At 44.2% G+C, this 20,322-nt stretch overlaps 1 protein-coding gene across 1 annotated transcript in view; it reads right to left on the minus strand.

The window, feature by feature from the left end:
- cftr (CF transmembrane conductance regulator) overlaps positions 1-20,322 on the minus strand; it is a gene marked incomplete at its 5' end in the record, with an annotated part of 35,209 nt that overhangs the window by 3,548 nt on the left and 11,339 nt on the right. Inside the window, 17 exons of the mRNA XM_079162722.1 lie at positions 140-245; positions 953-1,125; positions 1,407-1,496; positions 1,648-1,803; positions 2,922-3,152; positions 3,827-3,927; positions 4,587-4,814; positions 7,344-7,494; positions 8,302-8,381; positions 8,517-8,803; positions 9,597-9,634; positions 9,721-9,849; positions 10,651-11,449; positions 11,918-12,004; positions 14,074-14,168; positions 18,737-18,928; positions 19,032-19,208. Coding sequence (XP_079018848.1) covers positions 140-245; positions 953-1,125; positions 1,407-1,496; positions 1,648-1,803; positions 2,922-3,152; positions 3,827-3,927; positions 4,587-4,814; positions 7,344-7,494; positions 8,302-8,381; positions 8,517-8,803; positions 9,597-9,634; positions 9,721-9,849; positions 10,651-11,449; positions 11,918-12,004; positions 14,074-14,168; positions 18,737-18,928; positions 19,032-19,208 — 3,120 coding nt within the window. The remainder of the gene's footprint in view (positions 1-139; positions 246-952; positions 1,126-1,406; positions 1,497-1,647; positions 1,804-2,921; positions 3,153-3,826; positions 3,928-4,586; positions 4,815-7,343; positions 7,495-8,301; positions 8,382-8,516; positions 8,804-9,596; positions 9,635-9,720; positions 9,850-10,650; positions 11,450-11,917; positions 12,005-14,073; positions 14,169-18,736; positions 18,929-19,031; positions 19,209-20,322) is intronic.

Genomic DNA, 20,322 nt, shown 5'->3' on the forward strand with positions numbered 1-20,322 from the left:
TGATATCAACATTTAAATATTGTTTATAGTTTGACTCTATTGTTTTATTCATTTAATAACTTTGATTAATCTCCGGCACAAGAATTTCCTTGGAGATTAATTAATATATCTTTTAAACGTATTTAATCCGACGGGTTACCAGGAAGGATTGACACTCCAGCAGCGGCTCCACTCTGTGTTCTGACAGGATGACGGTGCAGCTGGAGAACGAATGCTTCAGCGTCTTCCTCAGGACCTGCAGCGTTCTGCTCACACACAGACACACACACACACACCACCGTCATCATCTTCATCATCATCAAAGGCCGTCTCTCTCCACTGCTAACGCACATTAGCTTTAGCGCTCTGCTCCCGTTTACGGCAGTGTTGGCCGCGGGTTAAACTAGAGTGCTCATTATAGGCTTCATTTACCATTATGTGTGTGTGTGTGTGTGTGTGTGTGTCTAAGCACATATGTTTGGACACACAGAATTACTGTAAGCACTCAGATTGTCACCATATGCAGTGACAGGGAGCACCACACATGTGGGATGTGGGTGATTTCCGCTGCCAGAAACAAAACACACTTAAACCCTCGATGACTTTGAGGCATCAGTCGTGTTTAAGTGTCGCAGTCGGAGCAACGTTTCTTTAGATTTAAGCTTCTAAACTGTCCACAAAAGACAAAAGAAAAGACAAATATCAAAGAGACGACGCTGTTTCAAGTCTTATTAATAAACCCGAAATCTGTCTGTTAGTGACATGGATAGAGACCTGAGTCTTAATGTCCAACGTTTTTGTTCTTCTTCCTCCGATGACTCAGTGGCTACTGACATTTTTGACGAATTGAACATCAACGTTTTGCTAAATTTACCATATGTATGTTCAATGTAGTTTAATGAAAATTGCACACACACACACGCACACACACACACACACACACACACTAGAGTGTTCGGGCCTTAATACTGACATGGGGTCGAGGTAGGACGAGGGCTCGTCCAGCAGCAGGATGCGGGCTTTGCTGAGGATGGAGCGGGCGAGACACAGCAGCTGTTTGTGTCCGTTGCTCAACACGTTGCCTCCGTCCTCCAGCTGGAAGTCCAGCTTATCTGGAAACTGCTCGATCACCGACTTCAAGCCCACCTGATGACACACGGGACAGATTTTATATTTTATGACGCTGAAGCTTCATTTACAGAAGACGATTCTGAAGCTGCAGCTTAATTTAAAGACAAAGATTAAAGAAGATTCTGAGATGTTTTTGTAATTGTTTTGGTTTAGATGCACATTAAAAGAGCTGCTAAACTGCCATCTCACAAAAATAAGAGCTCCATGACCTTTAATTCATTATTAAAGTCAAACTTGTCTGGCAGACCAGACCGGTTTACCAACAACCAGAGGAGGAAAACAGGAACCGGCCTCACCTCCTCGGCGACCCTCCACAGCTCCTCGTCGCTGTGACGCTCGTGTGGGTCCAGGTTCATCCGGAAGGTTCCGGTCAGAATAAAAACTCTCTGTTCAAAACAGAGCGGAGAGAAAACATTTCAACCACGGCCGAAGGGACTGCATCAGAAAGGCTGCCTTGAAATAACAACAATTTTGAGCAGTTACAACGGTGGTAGTATTTTTACACTTTTGGGCATGCCGTGCGTGCCACAGACGTACCTGCGGCACCACCCCGAAGGCCTTCCTCCACTCGTGCAGGGAGACGGAGCTCCAGGAGACGCCGTCGATGGAGATCTCCCCGTCGGTGGAGGCGAGACGCAGCAGAGCGGAGAGCAGGGTGCTCTTCCCTGAACCGGTTCGACCCAACAGACCGATCTACAGACACACACACACACACACACACACACACACACACACAACAGAAACATGTGAATCAAAAAGCAATCAAAAAACAGTTTTCAGCTCGTTCTGCAGCTGGTGTCCTTGTGAGCGTGCAGAACTGCATTAGTGCTATACTGTGCAGCACATAATGATATCAAGTATCTCATTGAGAAGTGAACTCCCGCCTCGAGGTGCTCGAGGTCTAAAAGTTCTCCGTGCTTTTCTTCCGCCGCCTCGCAGCAACAATTAGCTCGTTTTATCAGAGTCGCTAACGGGACGACACTTACTGAGCTCAGCTGTCCTCTAGGAGTCATTATGAGGAGCTCATACCGGCTATAATCACTGCCAGGAGGAGAGAGGGGGGAGAGAGAGGGGGGAGGGAGAGGGGGAGGGAGAGAGACGGAGAGAGATGGAGAGAGAGAGAGAGGGGGAGGGAGAGGGGGAGAGAGAGATGGAGAGAGAGAGAGAGGGGGAGGGAGAGATGGAGAGAGGGAGGGAGAGAGAGAGAGAGACAGAGAGAGAGAGAGACAGTGGGGAGGGAGAGACAGAGAGAGAGAAAGAAGGAGCGAGAGAGAGAGAGGGGGAGTGAGAGACAGAGAGAGAGAGACAGAGAGAGAGAGACAGTGGGGAGAGAGAGAAAGAGAGAGACAGTGGGGGAGGGAGAGACAGAGAGAGATCCCTATGGATCAAGGATCAGCAGAGATCCGTTACCACTCGTTCTTTAATTAAACCTCTGGATTCGACCCTGATGAGCGAAGCGGGGCAGAAACAGTGAAACTGTGTCAAGAAATCCAAAAACAAAGAGCTGAAAGTCGTCTGAATCGGTCCGCAGAGCTGCAGACGTGGAGACACTCCTCCGAGGAGTCGACCCCTCTCACGGACACACACGAGTCCATTGATCCAGTGTTCATAGAAAGAATATTGATTAAAGCGTCTATGAACAAAACACGTGTGACACACGCCTGGTATGTATGTATGGCCTTCCTGTGAGCCTGCAAATGCAGCGAATCAGAGCTTTGATGTTCAATCCAATAAAGGCAGAGCTAACATGCATCACTCTGCCCTGTTTCATTAAAATCCAGTCACACACACACACACACGCACACACTCACGCTCTGCCCTCCCTCCACGGAGAAGGAGACGTCGCTGAGGACGGAGCGCCCGGCCTCCGTGTACTTGACGGTGAGGCCCTGGACGTCCATCTGGCCCCGGTTGGGCCAGCAGCCCTGGGCGTGCGGGTTGTTGATGACGAGGTCGGGGTCTCCTTTGCCGCCGGACTTCTCCGGCAGCGGCTCCTCCGACGGCAGGTCGATGAACTTGAACACGCGGTCCACCGAACGCATCTGAGAGAGAGAGCGAGAGAGAGAGAGAGAGAGAGAGAGAGAGAGAGAGAGAGAGAGAGTAGAGCTAGGATGTTTTGGTGGTTTTCTTACTGAAGCAGTAAACATGCTTCTTGGTGCTTTGAAGAAGCTGGATATGTGATTCAGTAGGAGTCAGGTTTTACATCAGAATATCAGTCACACTGCGTGCCGTACAAAACGTTCTGCACCGTGATAAGCTCGGTCAGCTCCAAACTACCAAAGCGTGAAGAGAAAGAAGTAAACAGCGGACGGCTGAAAGAACGTCATACAGTCTTCATGACACAGAAGGAAAAAGATGGCGGAGGATCTTTGTTACGCAGACACGTTGTGGGGACTCGTCATCCTTTTGGGGACAAAATAAACATTTTAGGGTGAAGGCTCGTTTTCAGGTTAGGGTAGCTTTAGGTGACGGTGAGGGTTCGGATTCAGATGGTAGCGATTATGGTTTGGAAATGGAAATTATGGAAATGAGTGCAAGTCAATGTGATGTCCCCAAAAGTCATGAAAAAACGACTTTGTGCTCAACACACTCTTAACTGGTCATTGGGTGTGTGTGTTTTTTTTAAACAAGTCAGATCTAACTACGATGCAAACAATGACAGTTCCCGAGTGTGTGTGTGTGTGTGTGTGTGTGTGTGTGTGTGAGAAACACATACCAGTCCGTCTACAGTGATGCTGGTGATGACAGCCCATTGGAATGTCCCCAGGATGAGCATGGCCAGGGCCACGATGATGCCAACCTCCCCTGGTTTGTCCTCTGTAGAGCATGCACACGTACGCACACGTACGCACACACACGCACACATACACACACACACACACACACACAGTCATCAGTACTGTCCAATCAAAGCAGCTCTCTCTCTCTCTCTCTGATGTCAGAGCAGCCGTCTGGTGCTGCCGCTCTGCTTCTCGCTCTATTGGAAATAATGAGCTGTGAAATGAGCCTTTAATCTGCTCTCCACATAAACACGGTGTCATGACGCAGCAGCAGCAGCAGTGTTTGTAAGTGTACACTTGTGTTTCCCATTCATTTAATTGAACACACACACAGACACTTCCTTCTGTACATGACATTTTATCCGGTGGCATTCCAGCGCTTCTGATCGGTTATCGCAGACAAACTGTCTGTTACGATGCTGATATGTGACCCTACTCACTGTAACACACAGATAAGGCCGAGGCGTCTTCACTCGATAGGCCCAGAGGAAATAATAAGGTGTTTACTAACTACCTAAACTTACTGGAATTACGAGATGTTCCCTCCTGCTTCCTGGTATTGATGTGTACAAACTGCCGCTGCTCTCGTCTCCATAGTTTCAGCTTATTTGGAGCAACCGCTGTCGTACGAAAAACATGCAACACATCCTGAATCCACACACGCTTTCCCCCCTTTTCGCCCCCCACGCCACTCACTGTTGGTTCCGACGGCAATGAAGGCGGCGGCCGTGAAGAACAGGACGAAGATCATGTCGCAGCGGAAGAGGAACCAGCGCAGCGTGGACAGGTAGTGGAACCAGGTGGCCGTGTGCGTGTTCAGCGCCTTGTGGAAGAGCGTCTCGAAGTAGGTCTGACGCCCGAACGCCCGGATCGTCCACAGGCCCTTCAGAGAGATGATGAGGTGGGAGAAGATGGGGCTGCGAGCTGCAGGAGAGGAGAGACAGAGACCAGTAAAGTCCACAATAAACCAGTCGAAGCGGTGAAAGGACAAGTGAGCAAAACTGGCTGAAATGCAAGAGTGATAAAAGACAAAGAACAGAAGTAGCAAGAAAGCAAGAATTAAGATTATAATCATGTTTATTTATGAATTGCCTCCTTTAGTTGTAACCTGATCAGATGTGGCGGTGTGCGGTACAGCTAAGTGGGAGTAAGTAGGAGTCACTTGTCTCTTTCTGCTTTCATTAATCCTCTTTAGTTGGACTTGTAGTCGGACCTTTATTTCAACGTTGAGTTGGTCTTGTAGTTGGACTTTGAGTTGAACTAGATTAGATGAGTTTTGGGGGATTCATCGAGTAAAAATAAAACGTTGCAAAAAAAGCGAAAACATTCTACTGAACATTTGAGTGACTAACACTCATACAATGTCCTCTGTATTTTGTCGGGCCTGCTGACACCAGAGAGAGAGAGCGAGCGGCACCAGGATGGGGTTGGAGGAAATCCCAGCTCGGCTCATCTCTCTGACCTCGACGCGCTCTCAGCGGCTCCGGAAAAGACCTCGAAAAAAACGCACATTCAGTGGCAGAGCAGGGAAGGCCAAAAAACACACATACACACACACACATGTGGCACGTCCACACACACACGTCCAGTGACCTGTGATCTCATCCTCTGGTTGTACAGAGCTGCACCGTGCTGTCGGCTGCCACGCAATCAGACTTTTTAACTTTAAGATCGATGTGCTGTGCCCTAATGTGTGCAAAGGATTTTCAGGATCACTCAGAACTTCTTTTACTGCTGCACAGCTACGGCTCATTCAAAGTTTAATAATGTTGAACGTGTCGCGTGCAGAGGTTCCTTGCTTTGTGGGACACACCGGGCATAAGGTCGGCCGTCGGGGATTGTCTGTCGCCATGTGTTCTGTGGTTTGTACCTTCAGCACGAGTCGGACGATTGGAAACGTTGAAGCGTCGGTGGAGCCCATCGGTGAGAGAAAACACCCTAAATTGGCCGTTTTAGCTGAAGCAATGTCATCCAAGGGCTTTCTTAGGAGCAATAGTATTTCCAGAAATCCAGAAATGTAATAATCCAATAGTTATAATTACTCTCAAACACATAATCAGACACATTTGATATATTTTAGCGACTTTTTTTTATGTTGCTCGAATTAGAAAACGTACATTTCCTGGAATAACAGTTTGTAAACTGAAATATTGAGTTGATCTTGGTGAGAGTGCTCTCGACCTGTAAAGTGTTCTTACCCGAGAGGTAAGACACACACACACACACACACACACAATATCAGGAAATATTGGTGAATCTCAGAAATCTACTAAAAAATAAGAACAAATCGTGGAAACGAACCAAAAAATAAATGAAGAGGAGATTTCTTCTTATATCGCTTCCTGCATGAGGCCCATTGTTGTATTTAATGTTACCGATTTATGAGCCAAATCACCCCTTGGGGGGGGGGGGGGGGGGGCATTACAGCTTTGCCCTACTTCACTACCCCACCTTCCTTTTTATTGCCAAAACAATGTTAGCAGACTGACCGCTTCTGCAACACATCATTTATTACAAAGACTGTCACTTGGGCAGAAGGTCGAGCGCGAGATTTAACCCCCACAAACCACAGCCCGTTGTGTAAAATTTGTGTGACGTGTAAAAGCTTTTAGAAATGTCTTCCTTCATGTCACAGGGAGACAAAGCTCTCTGTTGATTGGAGGATGACGGTTTTATGCGCCCTGCCTCCCTTCCTCTAACGGTTCCCGCCCCTCTGAGGCAGCCCATCCATCCTCTCCATCAACCCTTCCTCTGTCATGTTTTTGTTCTTCAGCGCGACCTTTGGCCCCCCCCCCCCCCCCCCAGTCCAGTCCCACTTCCTCTGTTCACTCTATTGGTTTCCCTTCATGTTCTCACTTTTACTCTTCTTGAATATTTTGCCATTTCGTTATTGCACTCTTGCAGATTCCTTCTTCTTAACTTTCATTCTCATGTTGTTGACAAATAACAGAGAATTAACTGATCTTCACTAGAGCCAGAGACGCACAAGACTTCACGCATCAGCAAGACCCATTCAAACACAACACGGTTATATTTTACCCACAACGGACTTCAAATCATGCAAAGCATTGTAAAAAAAAAAGAATTTTGATTCTTGCATTTAGAAACAAAACAACTGTAGAACTAACTTTACGTGGATTCATAAATTATTATAACATATATTAAGCTTTAAATACATTTTAACACATCTAAATGCATTCAGAATATCTGTTTTAATATCTTTTTTTGCTGCCATGTTGTATTTGGACTTCCATATCGCAAATGTTTCTTCTTCTCTTTTATAAGAAGGTCATTGTTACTCGATACACTACTTTCCGTGCAATGCTGTGATGAGAAGCCGCCTTTCCTTTGCTTCACTTATGTGTCACGTGAGTCACTGCACTGTTCCTAGAACACACAGTAATTCCTATGACTGTCACACGTACACATTTCCTCCCCAGCTCTCTCTCTCACCTTCAGCCTCCAGCAGCTTGAGCTGCTGTCCGGTTCGTAAGAAGTACTTTCTGAGGATGACGAAGATGACGGCCAGCGGGATGGCGGCGATGAAGATGTAGGGCCGTATGATGGAGACGGTGAAGATGGCACCCGTAACGATCAATGTGAGCTGGAGATGAAATGAGACGGATCAGACCGGATTCAAACAGCAGAAATATCTCAGAATACTCATTTTAAAGAGCGGACAATAACTTTGTCTCAATAAAAGAAAGTTACTACTGAATTTGGAAGATTGAGGGTTGAAGCATTATATTTATTGAACGTATCCTGTGATTTATTTCACATTAGCCACATCCAGTTACAAGCCAGCTGAATACGATAACAATCCAGTTTGATTGTGTCGTCTGTAAAAGGGGTTTATTTGAAATATTGATCGCACGCTCTAATAATAATAATAATAATAATACATTTATGTTGTATAGCGCTTTAAAAAGGTACTCAAATGTACTTTACATGGTTAAAAACAGAAACAGTAAATGCAATTACAATATGAACAAAACAAATGAATGAAAACAGGACGAGCATCATCAGTTAAAAGCAGATTTAAATATGTGAGCTTTGAGTAAAGGGAGAGAGGGAGAATGGAGGAGGTGTTGGGGGAGAGCGTTCCAGAGGGAGGAGACGACCCCTTCATCCAAACCTATTTCTCTGCACTTTAATTTATTTTGCACATAATCTTTCTTTACTAAATAGCATCTCGTCTTTTCTGAACACATTGTCTCTGTTGTTTTTCTCTCATTGTTGCACACATTGTATATTCATATTTCAGTGCAGCACCGGAGGAGGCAAACAAGCGTCTTATTGAACATGTAGAGGTGTGTGTGTGTGTGTGTGTGTGTGTGTGTGTGTGTGTGTGTGTGTGTGTGTGCGACTAATAGGCCTTGAAACCTGAAAACATTCTGATACGTCAGTGTACCTGAATGAGGTCAAACAGCACCAGAGGCAGCATGTCGTCTATGGTGGCCATGTCCTTGGTGAATCTGTTCATGATGCGGCCTGGAGGAGACAAACAAGGAGGAACATGAACTCAATTAGTATGTTTTTTCTATTTTGGCTGAACAGATTCTAAAACAGGCGAATACAAGCTCAAACCAAAGCCCTGAAAAATAGGAAGTAAACTGTGAAACTCACCCGTCTTCATAGTGTTGAGCACGGCCATGGGGGCTCGCAGCACGGCGCTGAGCATCTGCTCGTGCAGCCTCTTGGACACGGTGAGTAACGTGTGCACCAGCGGGAGGCCCCTGAAGAATCCCAGGGCCAGCACGCTCTCCGACGTGGCCACGTAGATGTAGATGATGTAGTAGGCGCTGGTCGGAGTGACGATGACCGCCAGGTGGGCGGGGGGCGACGAGGAGTTCTGGGGCTGCACGTCGATGAAGTTCGGCGACGTGGGGTTGGCGCCGTCCCTCCAGATCTCGCTGGTGTGAACGAGGGTTTGAGAACGAGACACAGATTTGAATTTTAGATCGAAATTGACACAAAATAAAATACAGTCAGTCAGGAAACGCTTCCAAAGAAATGCAGAATGACTCAGATATGCAACAATCTTTTAAACATCAAACACCGAGCCGCTCACCTAAAGTGAATCCAACGTTTAAAAGCACGATTCAGATTACTTTAAGATATGTTTAACATATACAGGACTGTCTCAGAAAATTAGAATATTGTGATAAAGTTCTTTATTTTGTGTAATGCAATTAAAAAAACAAAAATGTCATGCATTCTGGATTCATTACAAATCAACTGAAATATTGCAAGCCTTTTATTCTTTTAATATTGCTGATTATGGCTTACAGCTTAAGAAAACTCAAATATCCTATCTCTAAATATTAGAATATCATGAAAAAGTATACTAGTAGGGTATTCAACTAATCACTTGAATCGTCTAATTAACTCGAAACACCTGCAAGGGTTTCCTGAGCCTGGAAAAACACTCAGCTTGGTTCAGTAAACTAAATCACACGTATGGGGATTATCACAATATTCTAATTTTCTGAGACAGTCCTGTATAGCATTTAAATATGTAAACATGAATTATATTTAGTCTCATAAAAGAGTGAAAAAAACTCATTAAACACTTTCAATATGTTTGTTAAACTATTTATTTTGCCACTGAATGTATTTATTAAAACTACTTTAATGACAGTATTTAGTATATTTAGTATTTCTTTGGGGCTGATGTCTTAAGGAACATAAAACACAAACACTTACTCAGTAATGAGGAAAATGCCGATGACTGAACCAGCAACCTGTTCGTAGAAACGCAAAAGAAAAAAATGTGTTAGATGAATTCACATAAATAAAATAACAACTACATTTTCTTTTTGTATTTTACCTCAATGAAGAAGACGAGGAGGATGAAGATTAAGACGTAGACTAAGCTCCTGTTGGTGGTGATGTAGCGAAGGTATGTGCTCCACGAGGTAGTTTCAAAGATGTTCTCACGTTCATCTGCGAAGCATTGCTGTGAAGGAACAGAACGGTTCTTTTACCCCACAGACCGACCGGTACATCAGACAAACGTTAAAGTTACTACGAGGAACGTTTATTTTGTGTTGATTTTGATTTCGCCCCCTGTGGACTAAAGCAGAAGTGTTTCTGAGCACCAGACTCTCTTTAGAAAACCTCTCATTGTACTGCAGCAGGTCTGACAGTCTGCCCCTCTTAGTCCTGGTTCTGGTTCTCCCGTGCCTCCCTTCCCTCCAGCGTGTCCAGCAATACATCCTGGGTCTCCAGCAGAGTGGTGTCAGCTCCCAGAGAGGAGAAGCTCTGCTCCTGGAGGAGGAGGAGACGCTGCTGCTGCTGCTGCCGGGAGCTGAGCTCTCCTCCTCCCTCCAGAGCTCAGACTGCAGGTCCAAGGCTGCAGGAGAAGCCAGATCCGGGTCTGTCTACAGTGGACCAGTCTCTGCTGGAGGTTCTGGGTCTGTCCACGGTGGACCGGTCTCTGCTGGAGTCTGAGCTGAAGGAGTTTCTAGTGAACCTGCATGATTTCATCTGATTTCCCCCTGAACCCGATGACAAGCATTTATAATAACTATATAGAAATAGCCAATCTTCTCACTGATGGTCTTGTTTACTGATGTAGGTCATATCGAGGGTCAGTATTATTTAAAGTTCCTCATAGTAACTTTAGTTTGAGGTTAAGTACATTTTGTTGGTATTCACAAGATCATAAAAACGAGGGAGAAGAAAACATCCTTCCGGAAGTCTAAACATGAAAATGTGTCTACTCGTGTACTCTAACAGGGTTCTAACAAAGCTCTACCTCCATGTCTGCTTCGTCCACATCCTCGCTGATGTCATAAACGCTGTCCTTGGACAGGCGGCGGGCGTAAATGTCCAGCTCAGACACCAGGTCGCACTGCGGCGTGATGGACAGCTTTTTCCTGAAGGACGACTGAATCTGGATCTGCTCCCTGCGCTCCTGGCGCTCCTGAGATTTGGTGATGAACGCCAGGACGGACTGGCGCCGCTGCCCGTTGAGGTGCTGCAACCCGTGGTGGTACAAGTTCCCCCTGGGGAGCACCTCCTCCACCTGATCGTCCTCGGGTACGACCGAGAATTTCCTCTCGGAGAGTTCACAAACCCCGTCCTCTATCGTGGTGGACTGGGGAGCGTTGGCGGTCTGTTGGGAGTTCCCGATGAAGGAGAACTTGCGAGCGGCCGCCAGCGGACTGAGGATGAGGGACTGTTTCCGTTTCTCTGGGTAGCCGTCACCTCCGGGATGGCCCTGGGTCCCGGAGACGATTATCGGAGGCGGTTGCTGTCGGAACGACTGGCGGAGCGTCTCCGGGCCTCGGAAGCCGGCGGTTTCGTCCACGGAGACCCTGCGGAGAGTTTCCGTGAGGATGGAGCTGCGCCGCTCCGCGTTGACCTTGTCGTAGGCCTCCATGCCGAGGAGGAGGGAGCTGAAGTCGGGCCGCTTGGCCTGCAGCTCCGAGAAGGTGCCGTAGAAGTAGCAGTCTCCGTTGTGCAGCAGCAGGATTCTGTCCGCTCGTTTGAGATGCTCCAGCTTGCTGGTGACCACGATGCGCGCCTTGGACCCCATGAGTTTGCAGACGCATCTGTGAAATCAGAAAAATTGGAGGTTGTAGAGAAACGTGTGTGTCAACTTTCACATATTTCTTTGAATATGTCTCTATAAAAAACAAGAAGAAAAGACAGGTTGAGGCGTCAAATCTTCAAAGAATAACCAGCCCTTTGAAATGAACAAGCTACTGTATTTGTTCAGGCTTCGACTACAAAACCAAAATGTTCTTTGCCGCTCTGAAAGACTGCCACGTTTCATCAAAGCATAATTCCCTTTTTTGCTCCGACTCCCATTTCCTGAGAATGTAACAGTGATGAAGCAGCCGTGACTCTCCACAGTCGACCCGAGAGTGTGTCTGAGACAACAAGAGACAACCTTGACCTTGAACTTAAAACTGTCAGCTCACCACCACCACCCCCCCACCTCCCCCACCTCCTCCTCCTCCTCCTCCTCTTCCTCCCCCTCCTCCTCCACATGAAAGACTCTCTGTTGGGATACACACTTCTCAAAGATCTCTTTCTCCGTCACGATGTCCAGGTGGGTGAAAGGTGCATCCAGCAGGTAGAGGTCTGCATCTTTGTACACGGCCCTGAGGGAGAAAACACACGTTCAGAGAGTCTTAAAGGGACAGTTTGGATGTTTTTTTATAAACGGGGTTGTATGAGGTGCTTATCTATTCATCAAGTGTATTATCTACAGCAGATGGCTACACTGTACCGGCACGGGAGGAAAGTAATGTACTGCTGTGGACGGCGGCGGCAGCAGAACGTATTTTAGACACACAGACAGCCCTTTCAGACGAGGAGCTGAAGTGTTATCTGTGCTCTATTCATAACGACCAGACTCCATTGACAAAAACAGTAACAGCAGAACACAGGGGTCGCTGGTCCACAGCTGCCTCGATGTGTTTGTGTTACGTTGTGATGTCTTTGGTGGTTTTACAGCAGTGATTCTCATAGTGGGGTCTGTGGCAAACCGTGAAAAGTTTTTAGATTTGTTAATTAAAATGATCATTACTGGTTTTTGGTTGCAAAAACAACAACACGGCGACGGCCGTAATCCAAGATGGCGACGGGGAAAATGCCAAACTTGAGCCTTCAAAGCATCGGTCCACAAACCAACGGGTGACGTCACGATGACTACGTCCACTTCTTATACACAGTCTGTGGTTTATCCAAACCGACCGTCATCTACACACAAAAGTACACGGACTAAGTACCTCGTAGTACTTCAAAAGAATCAGAACTGTCCCTTTAAGGTTAGAGGAACAGAGAATACATGGGAACAAAGAGCCAGAGACACAGAAAGTAAATGGTGTAAATGAGGAAGTCGGGTCCCTGTGGGAACAAATCAATTCCAGTGGATGTTTACAGTGATGGCAGAAGCCCCAAAAACCAAATGAGTGTGTGCAAATTGATGCCAGGACACTAAACCAATAAATAATGCATGTGAATATGAGAGCGTCTGACTGCTGTGACCTACACGCAGGTTTTAATGGAGTAATAAATGTCTACTGGGGGCCGTAGAAAGCACTCGGCATTAAAAAGTGAGGCCGTAAAAAACGCAATAGTTAGTGAAGGCAGACAAACACACGGATAAGAATGATCGGGGACGGTCATCGGCTTTGGCAGGTTGAGATTATGGGAACAAATACTGTCACGTGAAGAGTTGCCAAAGACATAAAGATCCTAAGTAGTAAGATAAATGTTATTTAGCAGATGTGACTCTTACTCTGGCCGTGCTTGTAATGAAGATATTGATAACGGTGATTAAGTTTATTGACTGCATGCAGATCTCTAACGACGCAGAAGTGATGACGCGTGTTGGTTTTTTAAGAAAGGTGAAGTGAGACGCTCTCTTTATAAGACAACTTTCATATCATAGCACGGATTCCAGTCAGCAGATTGAAGATCTCTTAAAACGCCACAAAACAACTCACTGCTTGCTCTATTTATACCAACGAGAAGTGTGACTCATATCCTAAATTATTTCTATTTTTGTACATCGCAAAACAACAACACATAAAAGGTTGGACAAAATAAAGATATCGATCAAATTTTATTATCAGTTACGATCACTCTCGGTTTGTCTTGTGTTATAAATCCAGCGTGTTTCTGAATATGTTGAATATACTTTACCAAAGATGTTGATTATATGTTTTTTAGTTTTTTAGTTTAGGTTGTGGCAGTGAACGACGACGATGAATATTTGATCTAATTTACTTTATATGTTATTTTATAAATGGAATGTTTATCTTGAGTAGTTTTCAGTCGGTTGTGGAAGAACGTTACAAATGTATCATATCTATTTTTAACAAATTCATTTGTATTTATTATTTTTTATATAATTTATATAATTCCTTTGAGATATATATCTATCTATATATATATATATATATATATAAAATATATATATATATATATATATATATATTTTTTTTTTTAATCCTTTTTTTCAGTTCAATTATATTTAAGTTCAAGTGAATCCAATGTTAAAAATAAGAAGACTAAAAAGAAAGATGTATTAAAAACACGATGTTTCCAAAGTCAAAGACTGAATATCGGTGACTCTATCTCTTCATATTCAGCTCTACTGCGGCTGATGATACGTGAGGCGACCGAGTCGTGCTGACGGGTACTCAGGTGTGACAGGAAGTACCTGGCCAGGCCGAGGCGAGCCCTTTGACCCCCGCTGAGGGTCACCCCTCCGTCCAGGAGAAGCGTTTTGTCTTTCTCAGGCAGCAAGTCAAAGTCCTAGAGAGGAAAACAAGACGTCAGTGGGTCAGACACAGAGACGCACGCTCAGATTAATGCCACAAACCGTCCCTTTAAGGCGAGACGCAACCGGCCAAAACATTGATTTTAATGCATTGATACATTTTGAGATTTTGTGCTGCAGTATGTATCTTCATAACATGTCTTATTTCAGACTAGTGGAAAGAAAACATCCAAAATGTCCAAATAAGGTGTTTATTTTAGTACTTTTGTTTATTTGCGTCTGTAGATTTCTCCAAAATTCACCACAGGTTACCATTAGATAACGCCTCATTTGCATATTTAAACACAGAATTTCAGAAAACTTGCAAAATAAAAAACAATCCTCTTAGTGATGAGCTGGTGAAGGTTCATGGTGATATCTATGAGTTCATGTGTTGACCCTCTTCACCTGTAGAGTCTCTAAATGTCTGTAATGGAACTAAACGTCTCTTTAAAGGACGTTTTCTCTAAATGAGTTTGTTCTCAGACTCTGATGATAAATCTCCACTTCAGCAGCTCTTACACACACCAAACTCTACACGTTCACTCCTCTCTGTGTGCTGAAGGTTCACTCAGAGCGGTTTGTTCACACGTCACTCAGAGACTCTTCTATTCTACATGTTATCACTGAAAACATGGAGGAAAGAGACTTCAGGGTGCTGAATGCTACATTTACTGGAACTGGAGAGAAACTGAAAGCTCAAACTGTTTCCTGATAACTTTGGAATGAAAACACATCATTAATACTCGGCCATTAAGATAAGGAGCTGCAGAAGCTCCTAAACATGGCACATGTCCAGTCGATGAAATGTTTTACAAAGCATGGTTTGACACGACGTTACGGTTAAACTAACAGGAGAAAATGACCTACAAAACGGCTACAAAGTTCCCCGTCACGTTTCACACAATGAGGTGTTTGTGCACATGTTTGGTGCTCAGATCATTTTGGGAGATGTGGTGACTCTTTCCACAATGTTCTGACTAAAGAAACACATAAAGATTTATAGATAAATGAATAAATACATAAATAGGCCATTGTTTCTGTACGGGAAGTTGCTTTTTCAAGCACTTTAAACAAATCAAAAGACATTTTAGTGAGCTGAAGTTTAATGAACCAATAATTACAATAACTAATAAAAGGTTCATTTATGTTCATGGTAAAGTATCCTAGTACGCCTAAATACAAACAACCCAAAGAACACATTCACATACATGACTTTTACATTTCATGTTCACATAATCAGAGATTTAAAGTGGAAACCGCACAGAAAGCACAAACCACAGACGGGACAGGCGTCATGAAGGATGTCACGCAAGTTGCGTTTCGGACGGTTAATTGACGACAAAAAGACGGCGATGAGGATGAAGTGACGGCACACACAAGTGTATCATCGTTAAAAACAACGTCCTACCTGTTTAACGACAACTTCCGATGTCCCGACGGGAGCGCATAGAGGGATCAAGTTAACAGGTTGTTTAACAGCTTGTAAAAAAACAAGGCAGCATAGTTTGAAAAGAGACATGTGTGTGTGTGTGTGTGTGTGTGTGTGTGTGTGTGTGTGTGTGTGTGTGTGTGTGTGTGTGTGTGTGTCTCACTGTGAACAAAGAGCAGAGGGCCGGGCGAGCGAGAAGCTGGAGGCAGAAGATAGGTGTTAACAGTGGGGAGACCACCCAGGGCAGTCTGTCTGGTGCTTCGAGGGGGGGGGGGGGGCAACAACAGTCAGCCGCCCACTGAAGGCCTCGCTCTCTGCTCTGCTCGTCACTCCCGTCTGTCAGAGGTCTCTTTGGGGATTTACTCTATTTTTTAGCCTCTTTCAAAGTGACGGATCATTTGACAATCGCTACTTTTAAAAGATATTTGGAAATATGCGCAGCGTCTTGATAATTTATATCACAGCTTTATAGGATGAAGGATCTGAGCGCTGCTGTTGAAATCTTTAAACGTGAACTTACAAACCGACCTCTTCAGCCAGACGGTTTATAGACGTGTTTACATTATTTTATTCACTTGTTATATTGTCTTAAAGCTGTAAAACTGTATTCATCGTCTATTTCTATTGTATTTAAGTTGCAACATGTTTTGCTTTCTTATTGTTATTTAATTAATCACTAATTTAAATGTATTTAAGCTGTAAATGTTTTTCTATTTATTTGTCATTTTATTAATCTCATATTTAATTGTATTCTTTATTATTAATAAAAAAGCATGAACTAAAATAAGATTAATTTGCACTTAAGATCTTCATTAAATGAGAAAATAACTTTTACTTCATCAAGTATTTAATTCACACAAGAGTTTACAAAACCATGAAGTGATTTCATAATATAGAGTATTTATTGAATTACCAGAAAACATGCTATATTGTGATATATGTCGTTATCTAGACAGACTAGTACGAGACTTTACTTAAATGAGGTTAGAGGCTGTTTTAACGAACACTTGAGAGGAATCGTCTCCTGTTCCCTTTGTGTCATTTCCATACAGTCCACAGCAGCACAGTGCGACACCTGAGGCTGTTATTTTTATTTCTTACAGTACATTGAGTACTTTGTTTGCTGTGGCAACACGTTGTGTTTTTGTCAAAACCACGGAGGAGACGGGCCGTGGTGGTAACTAAATAAAGAATCACCTTCTGCGTGAGCTGCTGCATTGATTCTAGTATAAATAATACGAACACTGTGTATTTAAAGTATCAACATAATTAAAAAATATCATGACTTACCATCAACTTTATGTTTACACAGGTTCTAAAAAATGATTTTAAAAAATGTGATAATCAACATTTTCAACATTATTCAACGTATTTCATCACAATAACGTACTGATATTGTATTTCTACATATATTCCCAAAAGAGATTTCCAAAGATTACATCTAATGTACCTCAAATCAAAACTGGATGAAAATGGGTTTGAATCCAAATCTAAGAGATTTTTGTGTCTGTTTACACCTTGTCTGTATCTTTATAATATAAATAAGTGTATTAGTATTTGCGGTATATACAAAATATACAAATATATGAATGTATATTAGTATATTATGTATATATAAATATACAAAGCACTACTTCCCTTTCATGTGTGCAACACGAGGCTTTGTTCTGCACCGGTCCGATGGTTTTGTCCCGTGCAGTAAACGTCCGTCACTGGGAACCAACGAGCTCATATTCCATCCCAGTGACATAACGTGAGATTTCCATAGCAACAGAGGAGACATTATTCTGTTGAGGGGGCCCGTCACTCAACACTGAGGCTTATGAGAGAGAGAGTGTGTGTGTGTGTGTGTGTCTTTGAGGGACATAATGGGTGTAAATGTGGACTGGGGGGGTGAAACCTGAACCTCCTTGAAGCCTCGCGGAGGCTCCGGACTGAGCAGAGAGCATCAATGCGATGAGAGAGAAAAGACTTACGACAGAAAACTGCTACGAAATGTGACGGAAGACATTTTCAGAGCTATACGTGTGACCTCTTCCCTGTTCGTTGACTCTTTTATATTCCTTTGTACTGTTTTTTTGAATCTACAGCAGCGGCTTCAGTTAAATGTCACAATGGATTTCGGTGCTGAGGAGTTTTTAATGGCGGTAGAAAAGTATCAAAATAATACTGTTAAAAATCAGTGCAGCGTTATCCACTTCTGTCCATGTTCTTTGGGCAACATTTAGTCCGTTTTAATCGAACTCTGGTGCGGTTTGTTGGGCGTTTGTTGAGACGGACGCAGAGAAGTCCAGTGTTTTTACTTTACATCATGGCCAAAGAGAAGACGAAGAATACGCTAAATAAATAAGTGACATTCATCGAGTTATTGGAGAAACTGGAGGAGGGATTTGTTTGCACAGTAGATAACCACAGGAAATAAAGCTTTAGCCCCGCTGCTTCTTCTAATTAGTCCTCTTGACTTTGTGCATTTTGAAACTGAACCAAGAAAACAAACCAAAAGTATCAATTTCACTCTGATTCGGAGTTAAGCGGCTTGTGTAAGCGTGTTTAGTATCTCTCAACACGGTCACATTAAATCTGTTTCATTCCTCTGCAAACTCAAAGCATCGCTTTGATTGTTCTGCTGTTTTTGTTCTGTTGTTCGTCATGTTTCTTCCCGTGTTGAATAATGACAATAACTCATCCATGAAAGTAGTCACATTTTGCTCGTGTGTTTTTTCACGTCCGTCTGCTCAGCATGCTTCAAATACTCGTGTTTTCACCAAAATATGGGTGTTTATATTTATATTTCTGGGGGGAAATATGAGCTCCTTGACGAACCATATTGACTCGATTGTTTGGTAGATTATGCTGCGAGAGTGGTTGTTTTTTAGATGATTGACATTGATTGCTGCCTGAGGGAAAACGTGGACAGACTGCACCGATTGACCACCAAACAGAAAACCCCTCTGCTACAACGGAAGCTGTTATATTTAACGTTTTTTTTGGGGGGGCAGCGGTTTGTGTAGTATGCATGAGCAACAACAGCCAACACGGTTTGGACTCCCCTACAGAAATCTACTTCATCTGCAGAAGCAGAAGATGTGAAGAAGCGAAAGAAGGAAATAGCACACGATCGAGTGAGGGTACCTCCTCCAGCTGGCAGGCCTTGATGACGGAGGTGTAGCGGAACTCGTCGTAAGTCAGTCCGAACAGGATGTTTTCCCGAATCGTCCCCGGCATGATCCAGGAAGTCTGCGGCGAGAAGGAGATGCGGCCGCTGTGTCTGATTTTACCCTCCGACGGCACCAGCTCTCCGAGGATCATCATGAGCAGGGAACTCTGGGGGGAATGAACGTGGTACGGGTTTTTTTTTTTAACCAAAACATGAAGACAGGTTCTGGTGCAGCCTCTATAAACACTACTTGTTTTGCATGAGACCTACTTTCCCTGAGCCGGTGGATCCGGCCACCGCCAGCATCTTGCCCTTCTCCAGGTACAGGCTGATGTTTTTGAGGACGGGCGTGACGTAGAGGTTGGTGAAGAAGAGGCCGGCGTCACCGTTCAGGTGTCCGTTAGCTTTGTTCTCCTGCTTGATCTTCTCGAACAGCTCGCCGATGCCCTGCAGAAGAGTTCAGAAATGTAAGAGCTGCTCGCCGGTTTTCTTCATATGAACTCCGGTCTGGAGTTTCCCCCTTTCAGTTTTTGGAAATACTACGTTTGGTTTGGGCGAGGGGTGGCGCCCAGGTGGAAGTGTCTTAAAGCTGCATTCTCTCTAGTGTCCACCAGGGGGCGACTCCTCTGGTTGTATAGAAGTCTATGAGAAAATGACTCTACTTCTCTCTTGATTTATTACCTCAGTAAACATTGTAAACATGAGTTTATGGTCTCAATCTCTAGTTTCAAGTCTTCTTCAATACAGCATGATGTTCATTTAGTGAATGATGGTCCATTTAGAGTCAAACAGACCATAAAGCAGGGGATGCTTTAGGGCGGGGCTACCTTTTATTCCTTATCACAGATTTGACATCATAATAAATAAAGCTTGCAGATTTTCCTTTCTGGGGAAATAAATAAAGCTTTGCTATACTGTGGTCCATTATATTAGATAATACTACGATATGCTACATTATACTGTATTTGGCTACATTCCCTCATGCTTTGGCGCTACGGTGTACACACATCATTATGTGCGTGTACTTAGCATTTACCTGATTTGTGTTTTTGTGTTTTTTCCTTTTAGTTCACATAACTGCCTCCTTCAGGGCTGAGTGCTTTCAGACAGAGACTCCAGGGCCCGACTGCTGTGAGAAACAAGAGATTCTCCAAAGACAACGAGAAGACTCTCCCAAAGTCTCACAATGGCCTTACTTCACCTCATCTGTCACCGTCTGTGTAACGATTAAACGGGCGACGCATCGGCAAAAAAAAAAAAGGGGGGAACTCCGCTCGACTCGTCGGCTTAATCATTGCCCCCCCCCGTGACATTTTATGGGTCACCGTCCCTCGAACAGGCGGGACTCGCTGCGGCCTGCGTAGGTTTTTTGCCTGTGCGATTATCAATCTAATGAGCTGTCGTACGTGTTTGTCAGCGGTAAAGAAAAGGCAGCACCCCTCCCATTCATCGGAGAGTGGCACATTCCAGGAAGGGGAGAAGGCGAAGGGGAGAATCTGGGAATTAGGTGATGAACACCAACGGAGTGTTTCCCAGCAAAGGCAAAGTTTGGTGACGACAC

The sequence above is a fragment of the Pholis gunnellus genome, assembly GCF_910591455.1.
Source record: "Pholis gunnellus genome assembly, chromosome: 7".
Lineage (NCBI taxonomy): Eukaryota > Metazoa > Chordata > Actinopteri > Perciformes > Pholidae > Pholis > Pholis gunnellus.